The 24,816-nt window shown below is 43.4% G+C and overlaps 1 protein-coding gene across 2 annotated transcripts in view; it reads right to left on the bottom strand.

The window, feature by feature from the left end:
* Positions 1–24,816, bottom strand: part of LOC127410348 (plakophilin-3-like) — a 45,798-nt gene that overhangs the window by 2,642 nt on the left and 18,340 nt on the right. The window contains exons 2-12 of one of the 2 annotated variants that reach the window (XM_051645562.1): positions 22,476–22,567; positions 20,999–21,606; positions 20,467–20,590; positions 17,952–18,156; positions 16,146–16,320; positions 15,648–15,765; positions 15,259–15,406; positions 11,811–12,010; positions 4,380–4,533; positions 3,640–3,835; positions 1,878–1,965 (exon numbers count right to left, since the gene is read on the bottom strand). In XM_051645562.1, coding sequence (XP_051501522.1) covers positions 1,878–1,965; positions 3,640–3,835; positions 4,380–4,533; positions 11,811–12,010; positions 15,259–15,406; positions 15,648–15,765; positions 16,146–16,320; positions 17,952–18,156; positions 20,467–20,590; positions 20,999–21,606; positions 22,476–22,567 — 2,108 coding nt within the window. Of the gene's footprint in view, positions 1–1,877; positions 1,966–3,639; positions 3,836–4,379; positions 4,534–11,810; positions 12,011–15,241; positions 15,407–15,647; positions 15,766–16,145; positions 16,321–17,951; positions 18,157–20,466; positions 20,591–20,998; positions 21,607–22,475; positions 22,568–24,816 lie in introns of both variants that reach the window. The other variant, XM_051645570.1, reaches the window with a different exon arrangement.

The following is a 24,816-nucleotide window of genomic DNA, read 5'->3' on the forward strand; positions in this document are numbered from 1 at the left end:
TGCTAAGCTAAAAGGCTATTTCTTGCCTTTACATGCATCTGTTACCAGGCACGATTATTTTTGATAATTAATTATAAGAAGAAAATTCACGTTAGAGCATAACTTTTTTCTCTAGTAAGACCTTTGATATTAGGGCAAAGATGTACTGTAAACATTTTATTCTTAATGAAAATTTAAAAATGTATTTCCTGTAAAAATATCTAAAAATCCTTAAAACAAGAAACATTTACTTAAGTAGCAAAACTGTCTAAGATATTAAGGCTTTTTTCAGAGAATGTATTTTTTACAGTGAAGTGTATTTTCTTACTTTATTTACTTGTTTGCTGTCAAAACAAGTGAAAAAAAAAATCTGCGAGTGCTGAAGAATCCAAAGTATTTAGATAATGTTACTGACCTTGAGTAATCTAACAGAATACGTTACAAATTAAATTTTACCCCATGTATTTTGTAATTACATTTTAAAAGTAACCTTCCCAACCTTAATTGTATGTGTCTAATTGTGCAGCAGCAGCAGTGTAAGCAGATTTTGTCCATCAAGATCTCCCATCTTGTCATATGCATTATGACACCTTAAATTTATTACTAGAGTTGTCATGACTGAACTAAAACTTGTGCCTTGGCATTGTAATTCTCAGCAGCAATTCTTCACTAGTAATACTTTTTTGTTAATCAGGTGAAATTCAAGATAATAGTCATAAAAGGCAGAAATATATTGTATCATATTATCTAAAAGTAAGATGGAAATAAAAAAGGCCTCAGCTTTAAAAAGGTCATTCCACTGTCGCATTCCACACAGACCACCTGTCTGACCAGCATCATTTTGGGCCACAGAGCACTAGGCACAACATTCATATCAGGCTCTAAAAGTGTAATTGTTTTTAATATGTCGTCTTGGATGTGCACTGACACCTAGTGGCATGGATGCAGCATCATTCAAACACAATAGTTTTTAGTTACCGATGCCATTGAAGAAATTCACTATTCACAGTCAGCCATGTTTGATTTAATCCATGAGTGAAAGTGTCCAATAACAGGGCAATTACTGAAATTAAGCAAGTAGTATTTGGCTGGTCATGTGCTCCCAACAGGGCAGCCCTCATTAGCATTAACTATTTAACTCAATAAAGCCATGTTTAAGATATGTCTGGCAGTGGCAACCATGCAAGTTTAAAATCAGTTCAAACGTATCTTGTGCTGACCATTATCAGCTGGAGTAACAATAACCTGACAGTTATAATATGCCTTGAACACAATTGTTTTTGAAACAGTGCCAGGAGTTTTAAGTAAAATCAAACTTTTAGTAAATATGCAACATAACGAGAGGCCTGAGAAAAGTCTCTATAATAGTCTTTATAACAACACAAACACAACAAGAAGAAAAAATGACACATCATGTTTGCATTATGTTAAACAGAGTCATGTCTTGTAATCAGTAATGTGTATTGTGTAAACATTTGTCCACCTCAGTTATATAACTGACTGGGAGAGATGATATCACACACATGGACAGAGGACAGCACAGAGATGTGGATTGAAATAACCGCAATAACATATAGAATTCGCCTATTCACACACTGCAAATGTCTACAGTACCTATTCACACACTATAAACACCCACATTTATTGACTTATCCCATAATAAAAAGAGATAAGAGACTGGCCGTGCAAACTGAAAGTAAGCATATACAAACTTGCACAAAGTTCACACAATACCCATCAGTGCAAAGTCTGTGGTCAACAAAGGATCCATTTTCAGGAGCGAACTTGTCAGCTCATATCAGATTACAGCGAATAGGCCTTTGTCTTAAGTCTACTACTTGCTACCATGACCTGTAAATTTATTTGTGTATTTAATTGGGCTGGAAACTGAGACTCACCTGTTTGTAGTCTCTGTGGAGTTTGCTGTACTGAAACATGTTGCACAGCACCGTGGAGGCAGCCCTGGCTGCTTTCAGCTTCCCAGGACTGAGACAGAATAGGAAGGTAGAAACATGAGAACCAATGCTGGGACATTGTGCTCTTGATTAAACAGCTAAATAATGAAACAACATGTAGGATGTATTACAACTGTACTTGTATGAGAGCTGGTAGGTGAGGTCCAATATAAATGGGTAATTCTCAGGAAATGCTATGTTTATCAGAAAATTTCAGGGTGTTTTTAATTATTTCATTAGAAAAGGTTACTGCTGTTGTGCTGAACTTCTGCATTAATCATATTTTCCCATCACATGCCCAAAGTACCATGGCTATATTCACCTTATTGTATATATTGAGGGACCACTAAAAGGGGACCCTCTTCCCATTATTCAAATTAGTTGTATTTCAATAGTTATTTACTCTTACTAACCCTAAGCCTAACCCTGAAATGCTCCATTATTTCAACCTCATCACAGTACTTTAAGTATCCATAATTTTTATTAATATCTAATTAATTTTTAAAGAAAACATTTCAATGTGCCTTGTAATAAATCACACATTATAATTGAAGAAAAAGTATATTAAAAACCCATGATATTTCATGATGAAATATTATTTGTTTCAAGCTTGCTACATTCCAAATATATCTGGATTGAGCATTATGGGGACTGAAAGTCAGTCTAAAAATGCTAATAACAGCCTTTACTATATCATCACATCACACCACATTACTTACATTTGTTGTTTTTGTACTTTGTGCCTTCAAAAGGATTAGTACAAAACTAATCCCTGTAATTTTTTCCCATAACAATGTGCAATAGAGGTTGGCAAGGCCAATATAAAGGCCGTCATGATATACTAATAAAGAGATGTTATTGTGTCATGTGTGGTCCTAATGAGTTTTATTATGATACTCCCTCAAATATGATGTCAGAAAAATGAAATTTTATCTTTTTCTGTCTTGTTCTCTGAAGCAATTACAATATTAAAGACCCCATAAAAATCTAAATTAGCTTCTTTGTTTTTTGTTTGTTTGTTTGTCATTCTGTTTCATTCAGCTGAGCTGCTCTTGCTGTTTTAAGCACAAATGCATCCTGGACACCTTCTTGAGCCCATCTGCGCTATTTTTAATTGTTGGTGTATGTAAACATGTAGACTAGATGGACGTCTTTGACGGTTTTGATGCGCTTCTGGTGATGTGCGCTTCAGAGCAGGATGATACTGTATGTGTGTGCGTCTAGTTCACCGTGCTTTGGACTATCTATGTGTTTTTTGGCTCATATCAGTGTGGACTGATACGTTTACATTAAGGTTTAAAGGAGATGCTTAGGCCAAAATCGAGCATTTCAGACAGAGGGCCAGAGACAAGGTGGAAAATGATCTTATATGACTAAACTTTACTAACATTATCAGTGGACCCAAGGGAAGATAATAAAATAATAATAATAATAATAATAAAAGAGTATGTCATGACCCCTTTAAAATTGACAATCTTTCTCTTCCTGGGAAAAAGGGCTAAAAATAATGATGACTCATTTGGCAAGGAAAGTTTTTATGCAAATGTTTATCCCATAAAATGTCCCTCAGTTGGTTATTTAAAAAATAGATAAGCCCTGTCATATTTCCTGCCCTAACTTCCTGTTTTCAATAGGAAATACGTCAACACAGGAAAGAAAACTGCTCATAAAGCTATTTCATTTTGGTCTTATTAAATAGTATCACCTGTTGTCATGGGATGTCTTAATGCTGACCAGCTTGGGTAGTCCATCAAAGAAAGTGATATCTCTTGCAGCCACAGAGCTTGCTGTAACCAGATTGTTGAGAACCCCGCAAATGTTGACCACAACGTCACTAGAAGGGTCTTTCTGATGTCCGTCACTGGGGAGTTTGGTCACTAGAACATTAACCACTTTGGTAGCTACGGATAAAAAGCAATAACAAATATAGCTGGAATAATCCAAAGAGGAAGAATAAAATAAAGTGATATATGTGTAGTGTGATGAAGGGGGTGCCCTGTGGCTGTGGTTTAGTGGGGGTGAATTACAATGTGAGCAGAAAACTGAGGTCAGGGTGGGGAGAAATGGGCGGCAGTATTGTGGATATTGGGAGCGATACAAAAATGAGTCTTTTGGGAACTGATGAACTGAAGAACGTATGAATGTGGGTTGAAGTGCCATGACAGAATGTGTAGGGGTAAAAACAACAATGCGTAAGTAATCTGTTCTATGAGGAAGCAAATTGGACAGTGGTCTATAAAAAGAGAGGCTGAGAAGCAAATAAATATAGCCATTGTCATAGTAGTTTTATAGTTATCTGCTTGTGCAATAACTTTATTCAAGTTTTGACTGAGCTAGACATTTGTTTGGCAGAATGTTGAAACATTAGTTGGGGTGTTTTACATTAAAAAGGAGATTAAGGACAGAGCTTTAGGCTGACGCTAAGGGAGAAAGTCTTACACTAACCCATGTCAGCTTTGTTTTTGCTATGTCGGGAGAGGTTCCTCAGCAAACCCGTGAGAGAACGGAGTTCTGCATCGGTGGGGCTTCGCAAATGGTCAAGTATCACCGGCAACATCCGCTCCTGCTCCAGTGCCACGCAACTCAACACTGATGCCCACTGAGAGAGAGAGAGAGAGAGCAAGGGTAATGAGTGAGTGAGAAGGAAAACGAAAGAAAAAATTTAGGAAAGGAGAGCAATTAGTTTTACAGACACATAAAAATGGAGACACATAGGAAAATACTGAGAACAAAGAAATGAAATAACAGAGATGGCAGAAAAATGCAGATCATGAGAGATATAAGGACAGACAGAAAACGTCATGGTTACTGGTGTAACCTCCGTTCCCTGATGGAGGGAACGAGACGTTGGTGTCGATGTAGTGACACTAGGGGTCACTCTTGGGAGCCCGAGACACCTCTGGTCTTTGATAAAAGGCCAATGAAAATTGGCGAATGGTATTTGCATGCCACTCCCCCGAACATACGGGTATAAAAGGAGCTGGTATGCAACCACTCATTCAGGTTTTACGCTGAGGAGCCGATATAAGGTCCGGCCATTTCAGCGGGTAGTTCAGCGTTGTGGCATGAGGGACCAACGTCTCGTTCCCTCCATCAGGGAACGGAGGTTACACCAGTAACCATGACGTTCCCTATCTGTCACTCACTCGACGTTGGTGTCGATGTAGTGACACTAGGGGTCCCTATACAAAACGCCACAAGGCTGAACTGTGTTACGTGAACTGGCAGTGTGTGGTGGGCAGACTTGCTGTGTGCCTCATAGCCAGCACACCAGGTCGACACGTAACCTCCCCCAACACAGTTATGAGTGTCGAACGGCCCTTTTTGGGGACAAGTCGACTACCCAGAGATAGAGACAGGCTTAACCCAGTCATGGCCTCTTTCCCCTTCTCTTTTTCCACTCCCTAAAAAGAAGGGGGATTATCCGACTGGGCCGCCAGGTCTAGTCAGGGGGTGTCCCTCCCAAGGGGAGGACACCGCGGAGACCACACCTCGCCCCAAGAGAGGGGGGATATTTAAGTGGAAGAATACATCACATGGTCTTTCCAACCATGTGGAGAGCCTTCAAGGTAGATCCTACCCAATGGGGGAGGAGTTACTACAACATGGAGACTGAGGGGCTCTGCCCAAGGAAGACGCAGTTTGCCAGTAGGGAAACGAACTAGCGGAAGATATAGATCGCATGGGGTTAGCCTTACAGGGAACCGCCACATGCGGAGCACCTACCCCAGAACCGGGCTCTTAGTTAGCGCGTGTACTGGGCCGGCAGCGAGTCTCTCCGAAAACTCGACTGCCACAGGGCTCGGAGGAAGTCAACCAGGGAACAACCTTTGTGAACACTACTGGGAATTAACAGCGCACGTCTTCAGCTCAAAAGGAGGTGGAAGGTGCTATGTGCAAGCGATACACCCGGCCGGCTATCCCGGGCTTATCCGCTTGTGTTGCGTGCCACTACCTGGGATGAAACCGGTTCCACCCGGAGGTTGTAGAACCTTGCAAAGGTGTTGGGTGTTGCCCAGCCCGCTGCTCTGCAATGTCTGTTAGAGAGGCACCTCTGGCCAGGGCCCAAGAAGCCGCTACACCACGAGTAGAATGGGCTCGTAGCCCTACCGGGGGCGGCCTGTTTTGGGCGAGACATGCCATAGTTATGGCGTCAATGAGCCAGTGGGCGATCCTCTGCTTGGAGACAGCGCTTCCTTTCCGCTGTGCACTGAAGCAGACAAAGAGCTGCTCAGAGAGTCTAAAGCTCTGCGTGCGATCTAAATAGATGCGCAAAGCGCGCACCGGACACAGCAACGCCAGGGCTGGGTCTGCCTCCTCCTGGGGCAGCGCTTGCAGGTTCACCACCTGGTCTGTAAAAGGAGTGGTGGGAACCTTGGGCACATAGCCCGGTCGGGGGTCTCAGGATCACGTGAGAATAGCCCGGACCGAACTCCAGGCACGTTTCACTGACAGAGAACGCTTGCAGGTCACCTACCCTCTTGATGGAAGTGAGCGCAGTCAGGAGGGCAGTCTTCAAGGAGAGTGCCTTAAGCCCGGCTGACTGCAAAACTCAAAGGGGGCTCTCTGTAGACCCTGAAAAACTACAGAGGTCCGATGAGGGAACAAGGCGTGGCCTGGAGGGATTCAGCCTCCTGGCGCCTCTTAGGAACCTGATGATCAGATCATGCTTCCCTAAGGACTCACCGTCGACAGCGTCATGGTGTGCTGCTATGGCAGCAATATACACCTTCAAGGTGGAAGGGGACAGCCTCCCTTCCAACCTCTCTTGCAGGAAGGAAAGCACTGATCTGACTGCGCACCTCTGGGGGTCTTCCTGATGGGAAGAACACCACTTAGCGAACAGACACCACTTAAAGGCATACAGGCGCCTCGTAGAGGGAGCCCTAGCCTGAGTGAATGTGTCTACCACCGCAGGTGGAAGACAGCTTAGGTCTTCCGCGTCCCGTCCAGGGGCCAGACATGGAGATTCCAGAGGTCTGGGCGCGGGTGCCGGATGGTGCCCCTTCCCTGAGAAAGAAGGGCCTTTCTCAGGGGAATTTGCCTGGGGGGAGCTGTCACGAGGAGCGTGAGGTCCGAGCACCACGTCTGGGCGGGCCAGTAGGGTGCTTACCAGGACGACCTTCTCCTCGTCCTCCCTGACCTTGCACGGGGTCTGTGCGAGCAGGCTCACTGGGGAAAACGCATATTTGCGAATGCCAGGGGACCAGCTGTGTGCCAGCGCGTCTATGCCGAGGAAGGCCTCGGTGAGGGCGTACCAGAGCGGGCAGTGGGAGGATTCTTGGGAGGCGAACAGGTGCACCTGTGCCTGACTGAATCGACTCCAAATCAGCTGGACCACCTGAAGGTGGAGTCTCCACTCTCCCTTGAGGGTAACCTGTTGTTATGGCGCGTCCGCCGAAGTGTTGAGGTTGCCCAGGATGTGAGTGGCTTGCAGCGACTTGGTGCTGCTAACTCCATTGGAGGAGACGGCGGGCGAGTTATGACATACAGCGGGAGCGCAGACCGCCTTGGCGGTTGACATATGCTACCGCTGCCGTGCTGTCTGTCCGAACTAGCACGTGCTTGCCCTGGATCAACGGCCGGAACCTCCGCAGGGCGAGCAGAATTGCCAGTAACTCGAGGCAGTTGATGTGCCAATGCAGCTGCGGACCCGTCTAGAGGCCGGCGGCTGCGTGCCCGTTGCCAACAGCGCCCCAGCCCATTTTGGAGGCGTCTGTCGTGACCACGACGCGCCTGGAGACCAGTTCTAGCGGAACACCTGCTCGTGGAAACGAGAGGTCGGTCCAAGGGCTGAAAAGACGGTGACAGACCGACGTAATGGCCACGCGGTGTGTCCCGTGGCGCCATGCCCGTCTCGGGACTCGAGTCTGGAGCCAGTGCTGAAGCGGCCTCATATGCATCAACCCGAGCAGGGTGGCCACCGCCGAGGACGCCATATGCCCCAGGAGCCTCTGAAAATGTCTCAGTGGAACCGCTGTTTTCTGTTTGAACGCCTTCAAACAGGCCAGCACCGACTGGGCGTGCTCGTTCGTAAGGTGCGCCGTCAAGGAGACCGAGTCCAACTCCAAACCGAGAAAAGAGATGCTCTGAACCGGGAGGAGCTTGCTCTTTTCCCAGCTGACCCGAAGCCCTAGTCGGCTGAGGTGTGAGAGCACCAGGTCCCTGTGTGCGCATAACCTGTCTCGAGAGTGAGCTAGGATTAGCCAGTCGTCGAGATAGTTGAGAATGCGAATGCCCACCTCCATTAACGGGGCAAGGGCAGCCTCTGCGATCTTCGTAAAGACGCGAGGAAACAGGGACAGGCCGAAAGGGAGGACTTGTACCGATACGCCTGACCCTCAAATGCAAACCGCAGGAAGGGTCTGTGTCGAGGAAGGATCGAGACGTGAAAGTATGCATCCTTCGGGTCTACCGCCGCGAACCAATCTTGATGCCGGACGCTCGCTAGAATGCGTCTTTGCGTCAGCATCTTGAACGGGAGTCTGTGTAAGGCCCGGTTCAGTACTCGCAGGTCCAAGATTGGCCGCAACCCACCGCCTTTTTTCGGTACAATGAAGTAGGGGCTGTAAAACCCCCTCTTCATCTCGGCTGGAGGGACAGGTTCTATCGCGTCCTTCCGTAGGAGGGTAGCGATCTCCGCGCAAGGTAGCAGCGTTTCCATCTTTCACCAAGGTGAAGTGGACACCGCTGGACCTGGGCGGATGCCCAGCGAAGTGAATCGTGCAGCCGAGTCGGACGGTCCGGACCAGCCCTCGCGACGGACTGGAAGCGCAAGCCATGCACCCGAGTTCCGCGCAAGGGGGACCAAAGGGACAACGTCATCGGATGTACCGGCGGGTGGGGCCTCGTGGCGGGGCGGAGCTTGAGGTGCCACACCACATCGTGGCCGTGCTGAGTCCGAGGACATCGAAGCACTTACCTGGCTCCTTGTGACCACCCCCGGAACAGCCTGGGACGGGGGAGGAAGAGGCCTGTCCTCATGACCCGTGGAGACTGTCACATCGGGGGCGGATTTGTGCCACAGCTGGGCGCTCAGGGCGGGAGACCGCCGCTGGAGCGCCAACCTGCCAAATGGAGTGGTGGACGGTGGTCGTTATGCCAGCCGTACACACCGAATATGTGACCCAGGGAACAAGAAAACCACTCTTGCGGAGCTCTTGAGTACTGCAGCCACTTGGGCATGCAGCGCAATTAAATGCAAAAGGTAACAAAAAGAAGATCTGCTTACCAGCTCCAGAGCAGCGGGTTTCGTTGTCCCTGGGTCGCCCGTCTCAGGGGCGCTTCGAAGACCTCCGTGGGTTCTTCGGTGCCGGCTGTGAGACGGGTGGCGTCGGCTTCCTGCGGTGGGCTCCACGCCGGGGCCGGGCCGGAGGGGCGGGCTGCGGCGGAGCCGGTGCAGTCACCGCAGGGGGACGCCCTCGGCGATGAGTAGATGGGGGGATCTTGAGCCACGCCGGGGCAGGACAAGCCGGCTAGCATCCATCTACTGCTCTACCATCGAGAACTGCTGGGCAAAGTCCTCGACAGTGTCGCCGAATAGGCCCGCCTGGAAAATGGGGGCAGCAAGGAATCGTGTCCTGTCGGCCTCACCCATCTCGACCAGGTTGAGCCAAAGGTGGCGCTCCTGGACCACTAGTGTGGCCATCGTCCGCCCGGGAGACCGCGCCGTGACCTCCGTCGCTCGGAGAGCGAGGTCGGTCGCCGAGCGCAGTTCCTGCATCAATCCCGGGGCGGAACTACCCTCGTGCAGTTCCTTTAGCGCCTTGGCGGACTTGCAGGAGAGCCATGGCGTGCAGGGCGGAGGCGGCTTGTCCAGCAGCGCCGTAGGCTTTGACCGTCAGGGACGACGTAAACCTACAGGCCTTGGACGGGGGCTTTGGGCACCCACGCCAGGTGGCGGCGCTCTGCGGGCATAGGTGCACCGCGAGCGCCTTTATCCACCGGGGGATTGCCGAATAACCCTTGGCCGCCCCACCATCGAGGGTAGTGAGAGCGGGGAAGCTGAAAAGATCGGGACCGGGCAGTAAAAGGTGCCTCCCGCGATCTTGTCAGCTCTTCATGCACTTCCGGGAAGAAAGGAACGGGGCGGGGCGTGGCTTTGAGCGGCGCCGCGAGCCCAGGAACCAATCACAGAGCCGCGAGGGTTCAGGGAAGAGCGGTGAAATCCACTCTAACCGACGCTCGCGGCTGTCCAGGAAAGCATGTCGTCATCTCCGCGTCAGCCTGTGACTGGGCGATCGACCCCGAAGGGAGGAGCCCAGCCGAGGCTTCCGACTGGACGAGCCCGCTCTCCGATGTTGCGCTCCAGAGCTCATCACTTTCGCGGGCTCCGAATAAGAGGTCGAACTCGCCGTGAGACGAGCCGGCGGACTCACCCTGAAGCCCGATCGGGGCAGACGAGCGTGCTGGGGAATGGGAGGTCCGCGGGGGGATACCCGGCGGAGGCGGTCCCATTGGGGTCCCCAAATCGCCCCCAGTGCTAGCCGCACTGGCCTCAAACCCGTGGGTAAAAGGACCGAGGCGGGAGCCTCTGGGGTGGCTCGCTTCCTTACGAAGGCGAGCCGCGACCGCAACGTTGCCATGGACACATTCTCGCAATGAGAATGTGACCATCCACGAACGCTGTCTCCGCGTGAGCAGTGCCCAGACACGAAAGACAGTGATCGTGACCGTTAGAAGGCGAGAGATAACGAGCACAACCAGGAATAACACACAATCGGAAAAGCATCTTTAAAAAGACGCGTCTTTAAAAAGACGTTCCGTGTGTGCGCTCTTTTAGAGAAATATATACTTTTTTAGAGGGGAAAAATGCTCTTTCAGAAAATATACTCTCTAGTTTTTCTGCCGAAGCGCCCAGGGGCGTTCTCTGCAGTGCACCAATGCAGAGGAGAGAGAAGCCGCTGAAATGCGCCGTCAGATCCAGCAGAGGTGAATGAACAGTAGTATTCAGCTCAATGAGCATCGACCGTTCGGCTCCGAAGAGAAAATCTGAATGAGTGGTTGCATACCAGCTCCTTTTATACCCGTATGTTCGGGGGCGTGGCATGCAAATACCACTCGCCAATTTTCATTGGCCTTTTATCAAAGACCAGAGGTGTCTCGGGCTCCCAAGAGTGACCCCTAGTGTCACTACATCGACACCAACGTCGAGTGAGTGACATATAGGGAACCAAATAATCAGGAGACCTAAAGAATACACTGCAAAGGTTAAAAGACCAGAGATAAAGGTGAAAGATGTACAGTTTATATCTTAGGTGAAAGATGTATGTACTGTATATGTATATTGATGTCATAATTAAGGTTATTTGATTAAAGGAACAGTTCACCCAAAAATAAAAATTCTGTCATAATTTACAAACACATATGACTTTCTTTCCTATGTGGAAAACAAAAGCAGATGTTTTAATTGCAGTCCATCTTTTCAATTTACAATGGCAGTGGATAGAGACTCACACGTGTTCATGTGAGAACATGTGTTATTTTTAGTGTTAGCACAACACACTTTAAGATTGTCACTGAAAAATGACTTTGTATTGTTTCTCACAAAAAAACCTATCATATATCTTCAGAAGACTTGGAATATGTTTCACAAGCCACATTAACTACTTTTATGATACTTTTGGGTCCTTTTTTTAACTTAAAATCTGAAAAGACCAACTGTGATATTCATGAAAAATTCTTCTTTTGTGTTCCACATAAGAAAGAAAGTCATTAGAGTTTGGAATGACATGAGGGTGAGTAAATTATGATGGAATGTTCATTCTTGGGTGAACTATTCCTATAAACATGACTAACTAATGGAAGGAATCCAGTTGTGCTTCCTGTTAAGAAAATCCCCTGTGAAAAGTTGAGTGAGTGTCAGAAGTATCTCACCCTGGCCTCCCCCGCTGTGATGTTCTGCAAGGCTCCTGCTGCAGCCTCTCGTGTGGCGGTGTTTGTCTCACAGCTCTGCAGGATGCTGTTGTACAGGCTGACTATTTTTGGGTGCCACAGCCACTCTGCACCTTTAGGGACTCGTGCAACTTCTGAGAAGGTGGACAGCTCTTGATTCCTCTGCTTCGGCACAACATGAGCTCATAAAAAAGACAGTAGGAGTCTAAAATGTATATTTCCTAAACTAAAGCAGAAGATATAAAATAACCATCTTAAGACAAATGCTTTTGTGAAACATCTAAAAATGTGCCTAAAACTTTTGCACAGTACTCTATACAGCATATACTGTATATAATTCTCTCTCTCTCTCTCTCTCTCTCTCTCTCTCTCTCTCTATATATATATATATATATATACACACACAGTGTTGGGGAGTAACGGAATACATGTAACGGGATTACGTATTTAAAATACAAAATATAAGTAACTGTATTCCATTACAGTTACAATTTAAATCATTGGTAATTAGAATACAGTTACTTTCAAAAAGTATTTTGATTACTGAAGAGATTACTTTGCATTTTATATATATATATATATAGTTAATTTTTTCACATTTTGTTATGTTGCAGCCTTATGCTAATAATTCCTTTAAAATATATATTTTTTTTCACATCAATCTACACTCCATATCCCATAATGACAAAGCAAAGACCAGATTTTTGATAACTTTGCAAGTTTATTAAAAAGAAAAAAACTGAAATATCACATTGACATAAGTATTCAGACCCTTCACTCAGTACTTATTTGAAGCACCTTTGGCAGCGATTACAGCTTCAAGTCTTTTTGGGTTTGATGCGACAAGCTTTGCACACCTGGATTTGGGGATTTTCTGCCATTCTTCTCTGCAGATCCTCTCAAGCTCTGTCAGGTTGGATGGGGACCGTCGGCGGACAGACATTTTCAGGTCTCTCCAGAGATGTTCGATTGGGTTCAAGTCTGGGCTCTGGCTGGGCCACTCAAGGACATTCACAGAGTTGTCCCGGAGCCACTCTTGCGTTGTCTTGGCTGTGTGCTTAGGGTCATTGTCCTGTTGGAAGGTGAACCTTTGGCCCAGTCTGAGTTCCTGAGCACTCTGGACCAGGTTTTCATTAAGGATGTCTCTGGATATTTTGCTGCATTCAGCTTTCCTTCAACCCTAACCAATGCCCCAGTCCCTGCCACTGAAAAACACCCCCACAGCATGATGCTACCACCACCATGCTTGGGATGGTATTGCAAAGGTGATGAGCAGTGCCTGGTTTCCTCCAGACATGACACTTGGAATTGAGTCCAAACAGTTCAATCTTTGTTTCATTAGACCAGAGAATCTTGTTTCTCACAGTCAGAGAGTCCTTTAGGTGCTTTTTCATGTGTGTTGCACTGAGGAGAGGCTTCTGTCTGGCCACTCTGCTATAAAGCCCAGAACGGTGGAGTGTTGCAATGATAGTTGTCCTTCTGCAAGTTTCTCCCATTTCCACACATGATCTCTGGAGCTCAACCAGAGTGACCATCAGGTTCTTGGTCACCTCTCTTACCAAGGCCCTTCTCCCCGATTGCTCAGTTTGGGCAGGCAGCCAGACTTTGGAAGAGTCCTGGTTGTTCCAAACTTCTTCCATTAAAGAATTATTGAGGCCACTGTGCTCTTGGGAACCTTCAATGCAGATACATTTTTTTTGTAGACTTCCCCAGATCTGTGCCTCGACACAATCCCGTCTCTGAGCTCTGCAAGCAGTTGACTCATGATTTGGTTTTTGCTCTGATATGAATTTTCAGCTGTGAAAACTTATATAGACAGGTGTGTGCCTTTCCAAAACATGTCCAATCAATTGAATTTGCCACAGACTCCAATCAAAGTATAGAAACATCTCAAAGATGATCCAGAGAAATGGGATGCACCTGAGCTAAATTTCAAGTGTCATAGCAAAGGGTCTGAATTTATGTCAATGTTAGGGCTGTGTCGATACAATCAAACATCAATATATCACTATACTTTTTCTCACAATATTGTATCGATACTTAAATCCATGTATCATGATATATCATGATATATTCAGTGTAGTCAGAGACGCTTCTATGAGGCACAAAATAGACTGAAACTGATCCTGCAGGATTCACTATTTCTCTCACAGACATGCTGGACCTCTCTCACGCGTTTGGATCTAGGGCCGGGCAAAAATATTGATTTTTCCTTAATCTTCATTTATAGGATCCCAATGTCAATTCTTAAATTGCCAAAATCGCTTTTTCTTTCTGTCTGCAGAAACTGTAACTGTAACTGGCCCATATGTGACAAAAAATGTCTGTGATTAGCCACTGGCTGGTAAATTTTTTAGATTATACTTACCCGTGTTGGAGTGGTGTAGTGGTGAAGAATTTTAGCACAGAGATCTTTTCACTGCATGCTGAGAGTAAAAGCTTTGACACTTTCTGTGTGATATGAGTCCAAACACGAAATTTTGTTGTTTAATAATATCTCTTTTAATATCCTTTCTGTTCTCTACTGTCAGTTATTTATCAAAAACAACAAAGGAAACATTTAATTCTAATCACACATAGCATGGATGCTGTAAAGAAGCCAATCGACCAAACAAACACTACTGTCAAAGTCCCTGCCACATGTGCTAAAGTGACACAGTTTTAGCACTTGTTCCACATATCTAAGTAAATACATATAAATAGTACAAATTAGGCATGTAAACAACAAACATGTAACAATATACTGTATATATGCAATATAATATATGCAATTTCATATTTATTGATGTAATTACATGGATTATATTTTTAAAAAAGCTCAAATGTCACCAAAATGATGAAAAACTAATGATAAAATAAAATCTGTAAAATGTATATGGTCATAATTTAACAAGTTAGAAGGCCCACTATATCATGAATAACAGCATTAGTTAAATGATTATTTCTTTCATATTGTATGTAAGCATAATGGACATTATAAATGAAACATACCCAAATTAATTTAAATTTAAATCAAAATCTAATCATAATACCTTGATGTATCATGATAAATATCGAATCGTGACGTGTATTGCAATATGTATCGTATCGTGAGGTGGTTGGCGATACCTAGTCCTAGTCAATGTGATATTTCAGTTTTTTTCTTTTTAAGAAATTTGCAAAATTATCAAAAATCTGTTTTTTGCTTTGTCATTATGGGGTATGGAGTGTTGATTGGTGTGAAATTTAAAAAAAAAAATTAGCATAAGGCTGCAACATAACAAAATGTGAAAAAAATTAAGCAGTCTGAATATTTTCTGAATGCACTGTACATACATATATAAATAATTAATAATCAGGCAATTGTTTTTAGGAAAGATCAGAAATAAGTTCATGAAACAAATTTGATTAAGGATTGTGGATGAGTGACTAACATCTTTTGCCTTCCTACTTTGTGGAGTGAAGCAGCCTATGGGGTCACTGTGCCGTGTGTCCTGTGCTCGAGTGGGCCCTTCCAAACGGATCTGAACTGAGGCTGGGATCTCAGAGTACAGCTGGAAGGACATGTTGCGCAGGACACATGCACAATTCTCTACACCCTGAAGGCACAGAAATAGAGAAACAGTTTCAAATAGTCCTGGAAATGATGTAGATGTTTACAGTATGATTACAGCAACTGATTACAATTCTCGATTTAGCATATATACTTATTTTCGATGACAGAAGTTTTCAAATTGGCCTTCTAGACTAGTTCTAGAATGGTTTTCACTTGGCAAAAATGACATTGCCACACTGTCACACTGGCCCTGGCACAAATGAATGTTGATTCTCTGGCCTGACCTTATCCTCTCTTTTTCCGTCCTGTAGGGAGTTTTGAATGTATCCAACCAGAGAGTCCACCAAGCCTCGAGTATCCCGCATCTGTTGCCTGGTTCTTTCATTTACTGAGCTCAGGTTCCTTGCAAAATATACCAACAGGTGTCATAGTTATGACAAGTTTTTATCATGCATTTAAATCTTCATAGCAGATTAATCTTTAGTGTGTCTATAAATCTTTGTCGCAAGAAATCAATTGATGTGCTGTAACTCTTTTTCTGTTGACTGTTACAAACGTGCATATTATAAACAGAGTGGCAACCAGCCCTTCATATTCACATTGCTTGTGGTTGTTATAAAAGTATGTTTGTGTCTGTGTGTTTGCATATCAGTACATGCATGTGCTCATAGGTGTGTATGCAAGTAATATTACTTTGATAGACCCACAGAGTGTGCCTGGCAGTGCACATGTACTTTATATACAGTATACGTATACGTGAGAGGGTCTGTGAGCAGTTGTACCTGAGGCAGCCTGTAGTGTTGTAGAATATATCAGCCTCAGACATACTCTGTTGAATGATGCCAGCATCTCCACCTCCAGATAGAGGCACCAGCACTCTCTCTGTCAGCTCAGACAAACTCTCTCTGGCCAACTTCTCCTTTAGACTGTCTTTAGAAGACAGGTTCCACAAAATACCTACAGAGAAAGAGAGAGAGAGAGAGAGAGAGAAAGAGGAGAGTGAAATTTGTAAAAGAGAAAGTTTAAATTATTTATTACTCCATAATTAGTTCTGATTTATGCTTGTAGATGTAAGATACATTTGAACATGCTGTAGTATAACAACTAATAGTACTTTCAGCTATAACACTCAGTACAATTATATGCGCAGTTATAGTCGAGCTACAGAGGGTGTTTGGATAGTTGAGCTACAGCCTTCATCTGTCGGTCAAAGTATACATGATACAATGTGAAATTGAATATTTAAAAACAAGGACGACAAATATGCAGGGTTAAATACATGCTGCACGTCACCTGTATTTCGGAGCATGCATGTGCAGAATGCCGAGACCAACTGTGGTCCGATTAACGTGAATACATGCTGAATGAATGAGCTACAATCGCATTATCTACTGTTGGTCTGATGGTCTGACTTCACAAAAATCAGACTGGTACAATTTCAGTCGGATTAAAGTGTTTACATGACATTTTAAAAAGACAAATTATTGTATTTGTCTGACTGAAATCAGACTTTTAAAATGCATATAAAAGTAGTTTTCTGAGCAATCCCTCATCTTCTGGTCTCCAATTGGAAAACTAAATTATATTTTGTTACCGTCCCTGTTTTGTTATCTCTCCATTTGTCCTCCCTGTACAGCTTTTGAGCTGCAGTAGTCTTTTCACACCCACTAAGAACTGTTTGTTTTTCAAATCCGATTCATTTTGAAAGTGATAAAATCGGATGTTTGTTCAGACAGTATAGTCATTTTTGTCAGTATATCTACTGTACATAGATTGTTATAGTAATGACGTAGGAATCAGCATGATGACAAGAGTTGTTTTCTTCTACAACAACTAAGAGAAGCAAACTGTCTGTATAGAAAGGGAGGATAGAATACTGGCACTTTTGCCTTTGCTAAAAACTAAACGGATTGAAGTCAGATATGGTAACAAATCTTTGCCTGTGTGAACAAAGCATTTGTGCCAAGGTAAACAGCGCAACAGAGGCAGAACACCTGCGGAGTCTGAATCTCTGGCAATATAACACTAGAACAAAGAGCCCTTGCATAAAGAGAGCTTTTTTTTTTTTTTTCACTTTTAGATTGAAAAATGTCTGAAAGAGTCTAAAAGAGTCTAAGAAGTCTTAAACTGCCCATTGGGAGATTTGTAGTATACAGAGCACTAAGCCTCTAGTGTCTTGTGAGGTTTTTAACACAGCAGCCATAGATCACAGTACAAGTCATAAAATGTCACTAAGAGATCTGGCAACCCAAAGTGGAGCAGCAAAGAATGTCAAGGATTGTTTACTAAGTGAATGTGTGTGTGTGTGTGTGTGTGTATGTGTGTGCGTGAGGGGGCAGGGGGTGTATGGGGGTGGGGTGATAGCATAGCTCACAAAGCACAAAGTCCTCTGAGATTCCACTTCCCACTGCATCTGAGACTTGGAGTGAGTCCAGTTCTCTGTGTCTCAGAGTACAATCATTGACTGCTCTACTTAACTCCACCTGTCTGCACTGACAGTTCCGCTCCAAGTGAGCACATAAAAATCCCCCTTCCTATGTAAGTAGACACTGGACACTATGACAATAACTCCATTCACACAAACGTACCCGTTATATTTTTGCGTAGTTCATCATCTGGTTCTCTTAAAGCACCAGTTAGTTTGCTAATTCCATCAGATTCAATAAGTGCTGTCTTGTTGTCCATATTCTCGTAGATAAGATTGCGTGTAGCACCTGTGGCATAGCGCTGCACCTCCTGGTTCTCACTGCTGAACAGCTGCACTAACGCTTGGATGCCCTTCAGATTCCGCACCTTTACAAAAATATGGAGGAACCCATGTGTAAGAGAGCAAAAGTTGACTTGAGACAAGTTTAACCTTAAAAATAATAATTTTTCTTCAGTTCATTAATTTGATTCCCAAAAAAATCCCTTCAAAAACCTATTGCTGTGCTTTACAATTCACAGACAAAAATCACTTATCGTTTAAGCACTACTTAAAACTTTCAGCCTAACATGGCAACCTCCTCAAATATTTGTCTGTGTTTTGCCATGATGTGCTTTCAGGCAGAAGTTTCTGCCCCCTGAGGTCCTGGATAAAGATTAAGGGCAGAGTGAAGGTATTCTCTGCAGCTGGCTTGAATGTAACATAAAACAATTGTGAAGTATAAGCAGCTTAATAAGCCTTGAGAACAACCATGCTCCATTTTGTTGAAGGAATATTTCAGGTTCAATACAAGTTAAGCTCAAACAACAGCATTTGTGGCATAATGTTGATTACCACAAAAACTTATTTTGACTTGCCCCTCCTTTTCTTTAAAAAAAGCAATAATTGAGGTTGCAGTGAGGAACTTACAACTGGAAGTGAATGGGGCCAATTTTTAGAGGGATTAAAGGCAGAAATGTGAAGCTTATTGTTTTATAAAAGCCTTTACAATAATTATTCTGTTAAAACTTGTGTATTATTTGAGCTGTAAAGTTGTTTAAACAGTTTAACAGGTTTAAGGCATTAGGCTACATCATCATGGCAACAAAGTTGTAAAATTTGCTATGACTTTACATAGAAAAGATATGTTAACAGTCTCGTGGCTATACTTTTGAAACAGTGAGTATTTTAATGTTTATGGATTGGCCCCTTTCACTTCCATTGTAAGAGCCTCACTGGAACCAAGATTTTTCCTTTTTTTTTTTAAAGGAAAGGAGGGGCAAGTCAAAATAAATTTTTGTGGTAATCAATATTATGCTACAAATGCTGTCGAATAAATTTAACTTGTATTGAACCCAGAATATTCCTTTAAAAGTGTAGTCATACACACCTTCACACTGCGGAACTCTGTGGGCAAAATACAGTAATCTCAATGGGAATCCGCGCGATAGTGAATTTTGCACAATGGACTTCCGGTGGCGAAGAATTTCCCCTTCCGGATTTTGCGTGAAGTTCAAGTATGGTGAAATTTGGCAGGCGAATTCGCCATGTTAACCAATGGGAATTTGTTTGGTTTGGCAGTGACCTCTGTGTGGGTGGTGCTTCATCCACAGCTACACTGAATATTCACAGTGGACAAGGATATCATTTTAGTGTTGAGTTTCTTTATAACTTCACTCTCACAGAGTATTAAGTCCAGAATTAAAAAGAGGCTGCTTGACAATTTTATTTTTGCTCGTTTCACACGCGCTCAATGTCCGCCCATGCCATCTTAGCCCGCGGAATTTCGCCGTGCGAAGGTATGTGTGAATGCACCTTAATATACAGTATATTATGCTAATATCTAAGAAGATTGGTAGTTTTTTATATCATACCAAATATAATACAATTTAATTTATATGCAAAAATACAAAATAAATACAAAATTCACTTTAAAGACCCCATGATATCAAAATTGGAGTTTTGTTGTTTTTTTGTTCATGTCTGTTAGCTTTGAGGCTAGCATCTTATGCTAGTGTGCTCCTTAAACTTTACATTGTTAACCTTTAGCAAATATACACATTTAAAATTCAAAAAGACACTTTTTCTCTTTCTCTCCACAAATTGTTGATGGCTCATCAGCACTCATTGGCGTATGTCCGCTTTTTTGTCCCATAAATCTCTAAAATGAGAATGTTTATTCCCTCTAATACCACTTACAACTGACTAGCAATAGGAGGTAGCAGATCATGGTTCATGGCTATAGCATATAAAAGCTCTTGGCCACTTTCTGTTTTGACTGGAAATACGTCAACACAGGAAAGAAAACTGCACTCGCTAAGCCATTTAATGGGGTCTTTAAACAAGCTTATCCTTGAACTCAGCTTATTCATTACAGATTTGACAGGTGGACATAAAGGGGATGTGATCAAACACAATCTAATCAAAGCACTTCACTGTATCAAGAGAACAACTGTAGTACATTATCTGAGGTAACACACAATCAACTACTTGTTCATCAAGTAATAGACATTTTGAAAAAAATTCAAAAACATTGGATCTTCAAAAACTGAACTTTGTAAGTACCTGAAGGTCACTGAGTAGATTGAAAAAATCCTAGAATTTTTCTTAGCCCTTGCATTGTACAGGTATTTGTTACTTCCATGAGTGCCTTTTGTTTCAAATTAATGTTGTAATACTATAATATATATGTTTTTTACCATGCTCTTTGCCTCATTACTGTGGTAGCACTGATGCTGTATATAGGCTGCTCCCAACATCTGCATGGCAACGTCAGTGGAAGAAAGATAATTGACTGCTTTAGTCATGTCCAGGTTATGGATTCTGTCCATGCACACAAATAGGAATAGGTTCAAAATAAAACACCATGATATAAAAAATAAATACATTTGTAGCTAATATGAGTTCAATATTTATTAAGAGCAAAAGTAGCCAGCATGCACACTGCTTCTATGCGGTATACCTGCTGTACTGTACTTGTGGTATTACCTAGTAAACTTCCAGTTGTAAGAGCCATAACGAATCATTAACAGCCAAATTTACCAAGAATTTGTTCTAGTCCTGGGCTTGTATGTGAACAACATTCAATGGAGAAAACTTACTGTTGATCTATCTTAAGAAATTACTGTGGAAAGGGTGTTCTGAAGGGGCTCTTCCAATTGAATCAAGACTATTGATCTCTTTCAGTGACATCACAGTACCTTACCGTATAAAAACATGTATTACTCTTACCCGCCAAGAGCATCTGTTCCATCTGCCAAACAGTCACACACGTCCACACCACGACCAACACTCTTCATACTATGCACAGACCCTGTTCTCTTTATGGTACCCTGGTAATGTCCGGCACCCATCAGACTGCTGCCCCCAGTGGACATCTGCTGCCAGTGCATATTGTTGCCACCCATCTTTTGCTGCTGTTGTTGCTGCACCTGCCGATTATTTATACGGCTGATGGTTCGGTGAGAGGGGCCTTTAAATGAATATTGATGAGCAAACTCTGACTCCCTCCAGCCTCTGCTGAATCCCTCCGGTGCCAGGGTTCCACTGAGGGTGCGTTGCCTATGCACCACATTCAGCGAAGGGCTTTGGCCATAGGGTGGCATCCAGTTAGCCACAGGAGATGATTGGCGTTGAAATGTATGCCCGCCCATCGATGCTGCCTCCAGCTCAGTCCGACTCATGGTTCTAGAGTCCATTGTCTGCATATGGTTAGTGTAAGAGCCACTCGCATGTGGGTTGTCTTGGAGCATGTATGGACGTCCCACTACTGCAGTCATGCCCGTTTCTACTGCAGAATGAGAGGAAAATCCACCTACATACTGAGATATTCGGGGGGTCTGAGTAAAGGGAGGAGAAGAGAGGTGTTCAAAAGTAAACCAAACTGTACCAATATCAAGATTATGTTATACACAATGTTTTGAATTCACTACAGAAATATTATTTTCTACTCAGTATTTTTGTCTTATCTAAACATCGTAAACCAATATACATTTACTTGAAAAGCAAAACTGGCAGAAATATTAAGTCTTGTTTCCGTTGCCATATTGTAACGCCGTTTCATAATGGGGTAAGGATATTTACATATTTTTAATGCAAAACAAGTTAAAAATTTCTTTTGCAGTGTTTGCGTCTAATATCAATTATGAGGGGCATTAACTGCATAACTGCTCTTCCAGAATAGTCTAGCTCACTGATATCACACCGAAAGGATAACATGGCGTCTGGTTCACCATTTGGCTCATGAAGTCTTTGGTTAGAAATGTTTCATATGCACATGGGCTCTGAGCTCAATTCCACAGCTTGCTAGAACTGCACTTCGCCATCTAAACACAGCTCCCACAGGAGAACGCAAAATACTACATCATTGTGTGTTAGGGGTGCAGCCACACAAAGTGTCATTGTCAAGGGATTGTGGATCTTGAGATCAGTCCAGCAAATAGCCATTTATAGGCTACTGTTCTAACCTGCCCTAACCTGACAAAATTATATTCAAAAGAATTAAATTAACCCGAGTAGCTAACATAAAGCAGTGAAAAACTCTCAGCCAAAAACTGACTCTTGAAATTTTAATGAAAATGTTGTCACAATCTCCACTGTAAAGCTAAGTCTGTGACTAAAACAAGTTTAAATATCATTATCTTTAAAAATGTGTTGATGCAATTGAAAAACTCTGGACTGGAAATTAACTGAACGTAGTCACACGTACTGCCATTGTTCTGTTGCCATCGGGGACAAGAGACTTGAAAGGGAATCCAGGGCCTTTGGTTTGGTATCTCATGGAGGACGAGCTGTTAAATTCTGAAAAAGAAAATATTATGGTAAAATGCACACTTTTACCTCATTATACCTCTTTAAGCAGTATATTGTACTTGTTTGCCTCGAGTTTGACCACACTTAATCACACATATAAATTTAGATAAATTATTATTTTATCTTGAGATAACTGAGAAATGAGAAAGTTCTTTCTCAGGTGGCTTTCATTTGGATGGGATTTTTTCCAAAAGCATTACTCTGGTCTACATGACATAAGACCCAAAGTGTCACCTGATCCGTGTTTGGCTTTCAGCTCTCTAACTGTGCGCTTCATCAAATTTTAAGAGATCAGGTTTCAGAGATCAGTGCTAAGCCTCCTCAACCCAGCCTGCTACAAATTGTCTTTATTAGTTTTCAGATTTCCAGTTCAAATAAGTATGTGAAAATGCATAGGCCTAAGACTCCAAGACGTTTTTCATGCTTAAAAGGGACTCCCCCTGCTATATCGTACCACTACAGAATAGAAGGAAAGGAAGATGACATCATAGCGTGGTCCTTTGTCTTATTTCCTTAGTCATTCTTTTTCAGAGGTTCTACATCCTTTTGTCCATTCCCACCTTCTTTCTTTCTTTCTGTCTCACTTTCTTTCCCTCTGTACTCTTACTTTCTGTTCAACTCAGACAAAGATAAAAACTCTATTGGTTAATTCCAGAAAGAAACCACATGATGAGGCAATGGAACCATAATTGTCTACATTCAAATGCAACAAACCAAAGCAAGTCAGCTATCCATCCCTGGTTTATTGAAAGAGGGCAAGCAAGAAGCCAAGGCTGAGTAGAGAGGAATGGAGTAGGCTGAGTTAGTGTTAAGAAACTACTGAAAGAGAACACAAGGTTGTGGCCAACCATTTATTACTTCTCCCAGACAGGAGATGTATTTCAACTAGAGCTCTATATAACTGTGACAGAAGACTTTGCTCAATAGATGACAAGGAGCACATTGACTTTGGCAGATCTTAAGATTATTGTTCTGAAGAAGAAAAATAGAGTACATATTTAGCAAAACTGTGTCAATCATCTATCTTAGTCTTTCAATTCGTTTCTGAAATTTAATTTATACATTTTGCTGTGCTCTTTAAGAAGTGCTATAACAGTCACATGATGCCATGCGATGATCGGACGTGTGAATGGCGAGCTCTGCGCACTTTGCTAGTTTTAATACCTTTTAAGACATAAACTGGTGAGATTCGATACACTCTGCTGCATAACTGTTCTAGGAGGATAATATGTCAAAGAATTCAAAATCCTCGGGCTCTGGAGACATTAAAAGACACTTATGTGCTCAAGCTGACACCCCAGTGCAGGCCGCAGACCAGGGAGTCAGTTTGGTCTGAGAGAGGCGGAAAATGTGGTGAGAGATGCTGAACATGTCGGCAATGCTGACGAAAGTCGTTGCTGACTTGGAGGATCTTGCTGTGATATGTCGATCGATCACTGCCATGGAGGCGAAATTTACTGATGTGGTCACAAGAGTGCGGGATGTCGAGAAACGGATCGACCAAGGTGGATTTGAAGCATGTCTAGGAGAAGTTGGAGGACATGGAAAACCATAGCTGGTGGAATAACGTCCGTATCGTGGTCATCCCTGAGGGAGCAGAGGGACAGAATATGGTGGAATTCCTGGACGGGCTCTTTCTGAATCTGCTCGACATAACAGGCCATGATCTGGAAATCGAGCAAGCTCACAGGGTTAAGACAAGGGAGACAGGCCCCGATCGATTCTGGCCAAATTTCTGAGATCATCAGATAATGATCTTGTGTTACATGAGGCGAGGAGTAAAGGAAGGCTTTCTTGGAAGAACCACAGCATTTTCTTGTTCCCAGACTTTGCGAACTCGACAAGAGAGAAACGTGATTGATTTAAAGGGGACCTATTATGCAAAATTCACTTTTACATGGTGTTTGAACATAAATGTGAGTCGGCAGTGTGTGTACACAACCACCCTACAATGTTAAAAGTCCACCCACTCCTCTTTCTTATATTTCTATTAATCAAAAACAGTGTCTCAGAATGACTGGTTTTCGTATCCACTCTAAAGTGACGTCACTTTAGAGCAGGCCACGCCCATGCCCACGACCGGTGACGGACTCCACCCTATTATCATAGATTCTCCCCTGAGTGATCGACACACAGTCCGCCATTTTTTCCCACGCTGGAGCAGCTACAGTGAGAAGAATAATGTCTCAGTTTCGTAAGCGTCATAAGTGTTCTGTTGTTGGCTGTAAAAGTGAACA

The sequence above is a fragment of the Myxocyprinus asiaticus genome, chromosome 2 (genome assembly GCF_019703515.2).
Source record: "Myxocyprinus asiaticus isolate MX2 ecotype Aquarium Trade chromosome 2, UBuf_Myxa_2, whole genome shotgun sequence".
Lineage (NCBI taxonomy): Eukaryota > Metazoa > Chordata > Actinopteri > Cypriniformes > Catostomidae > Myxocyprinus > Myxocyprinus asiaticus.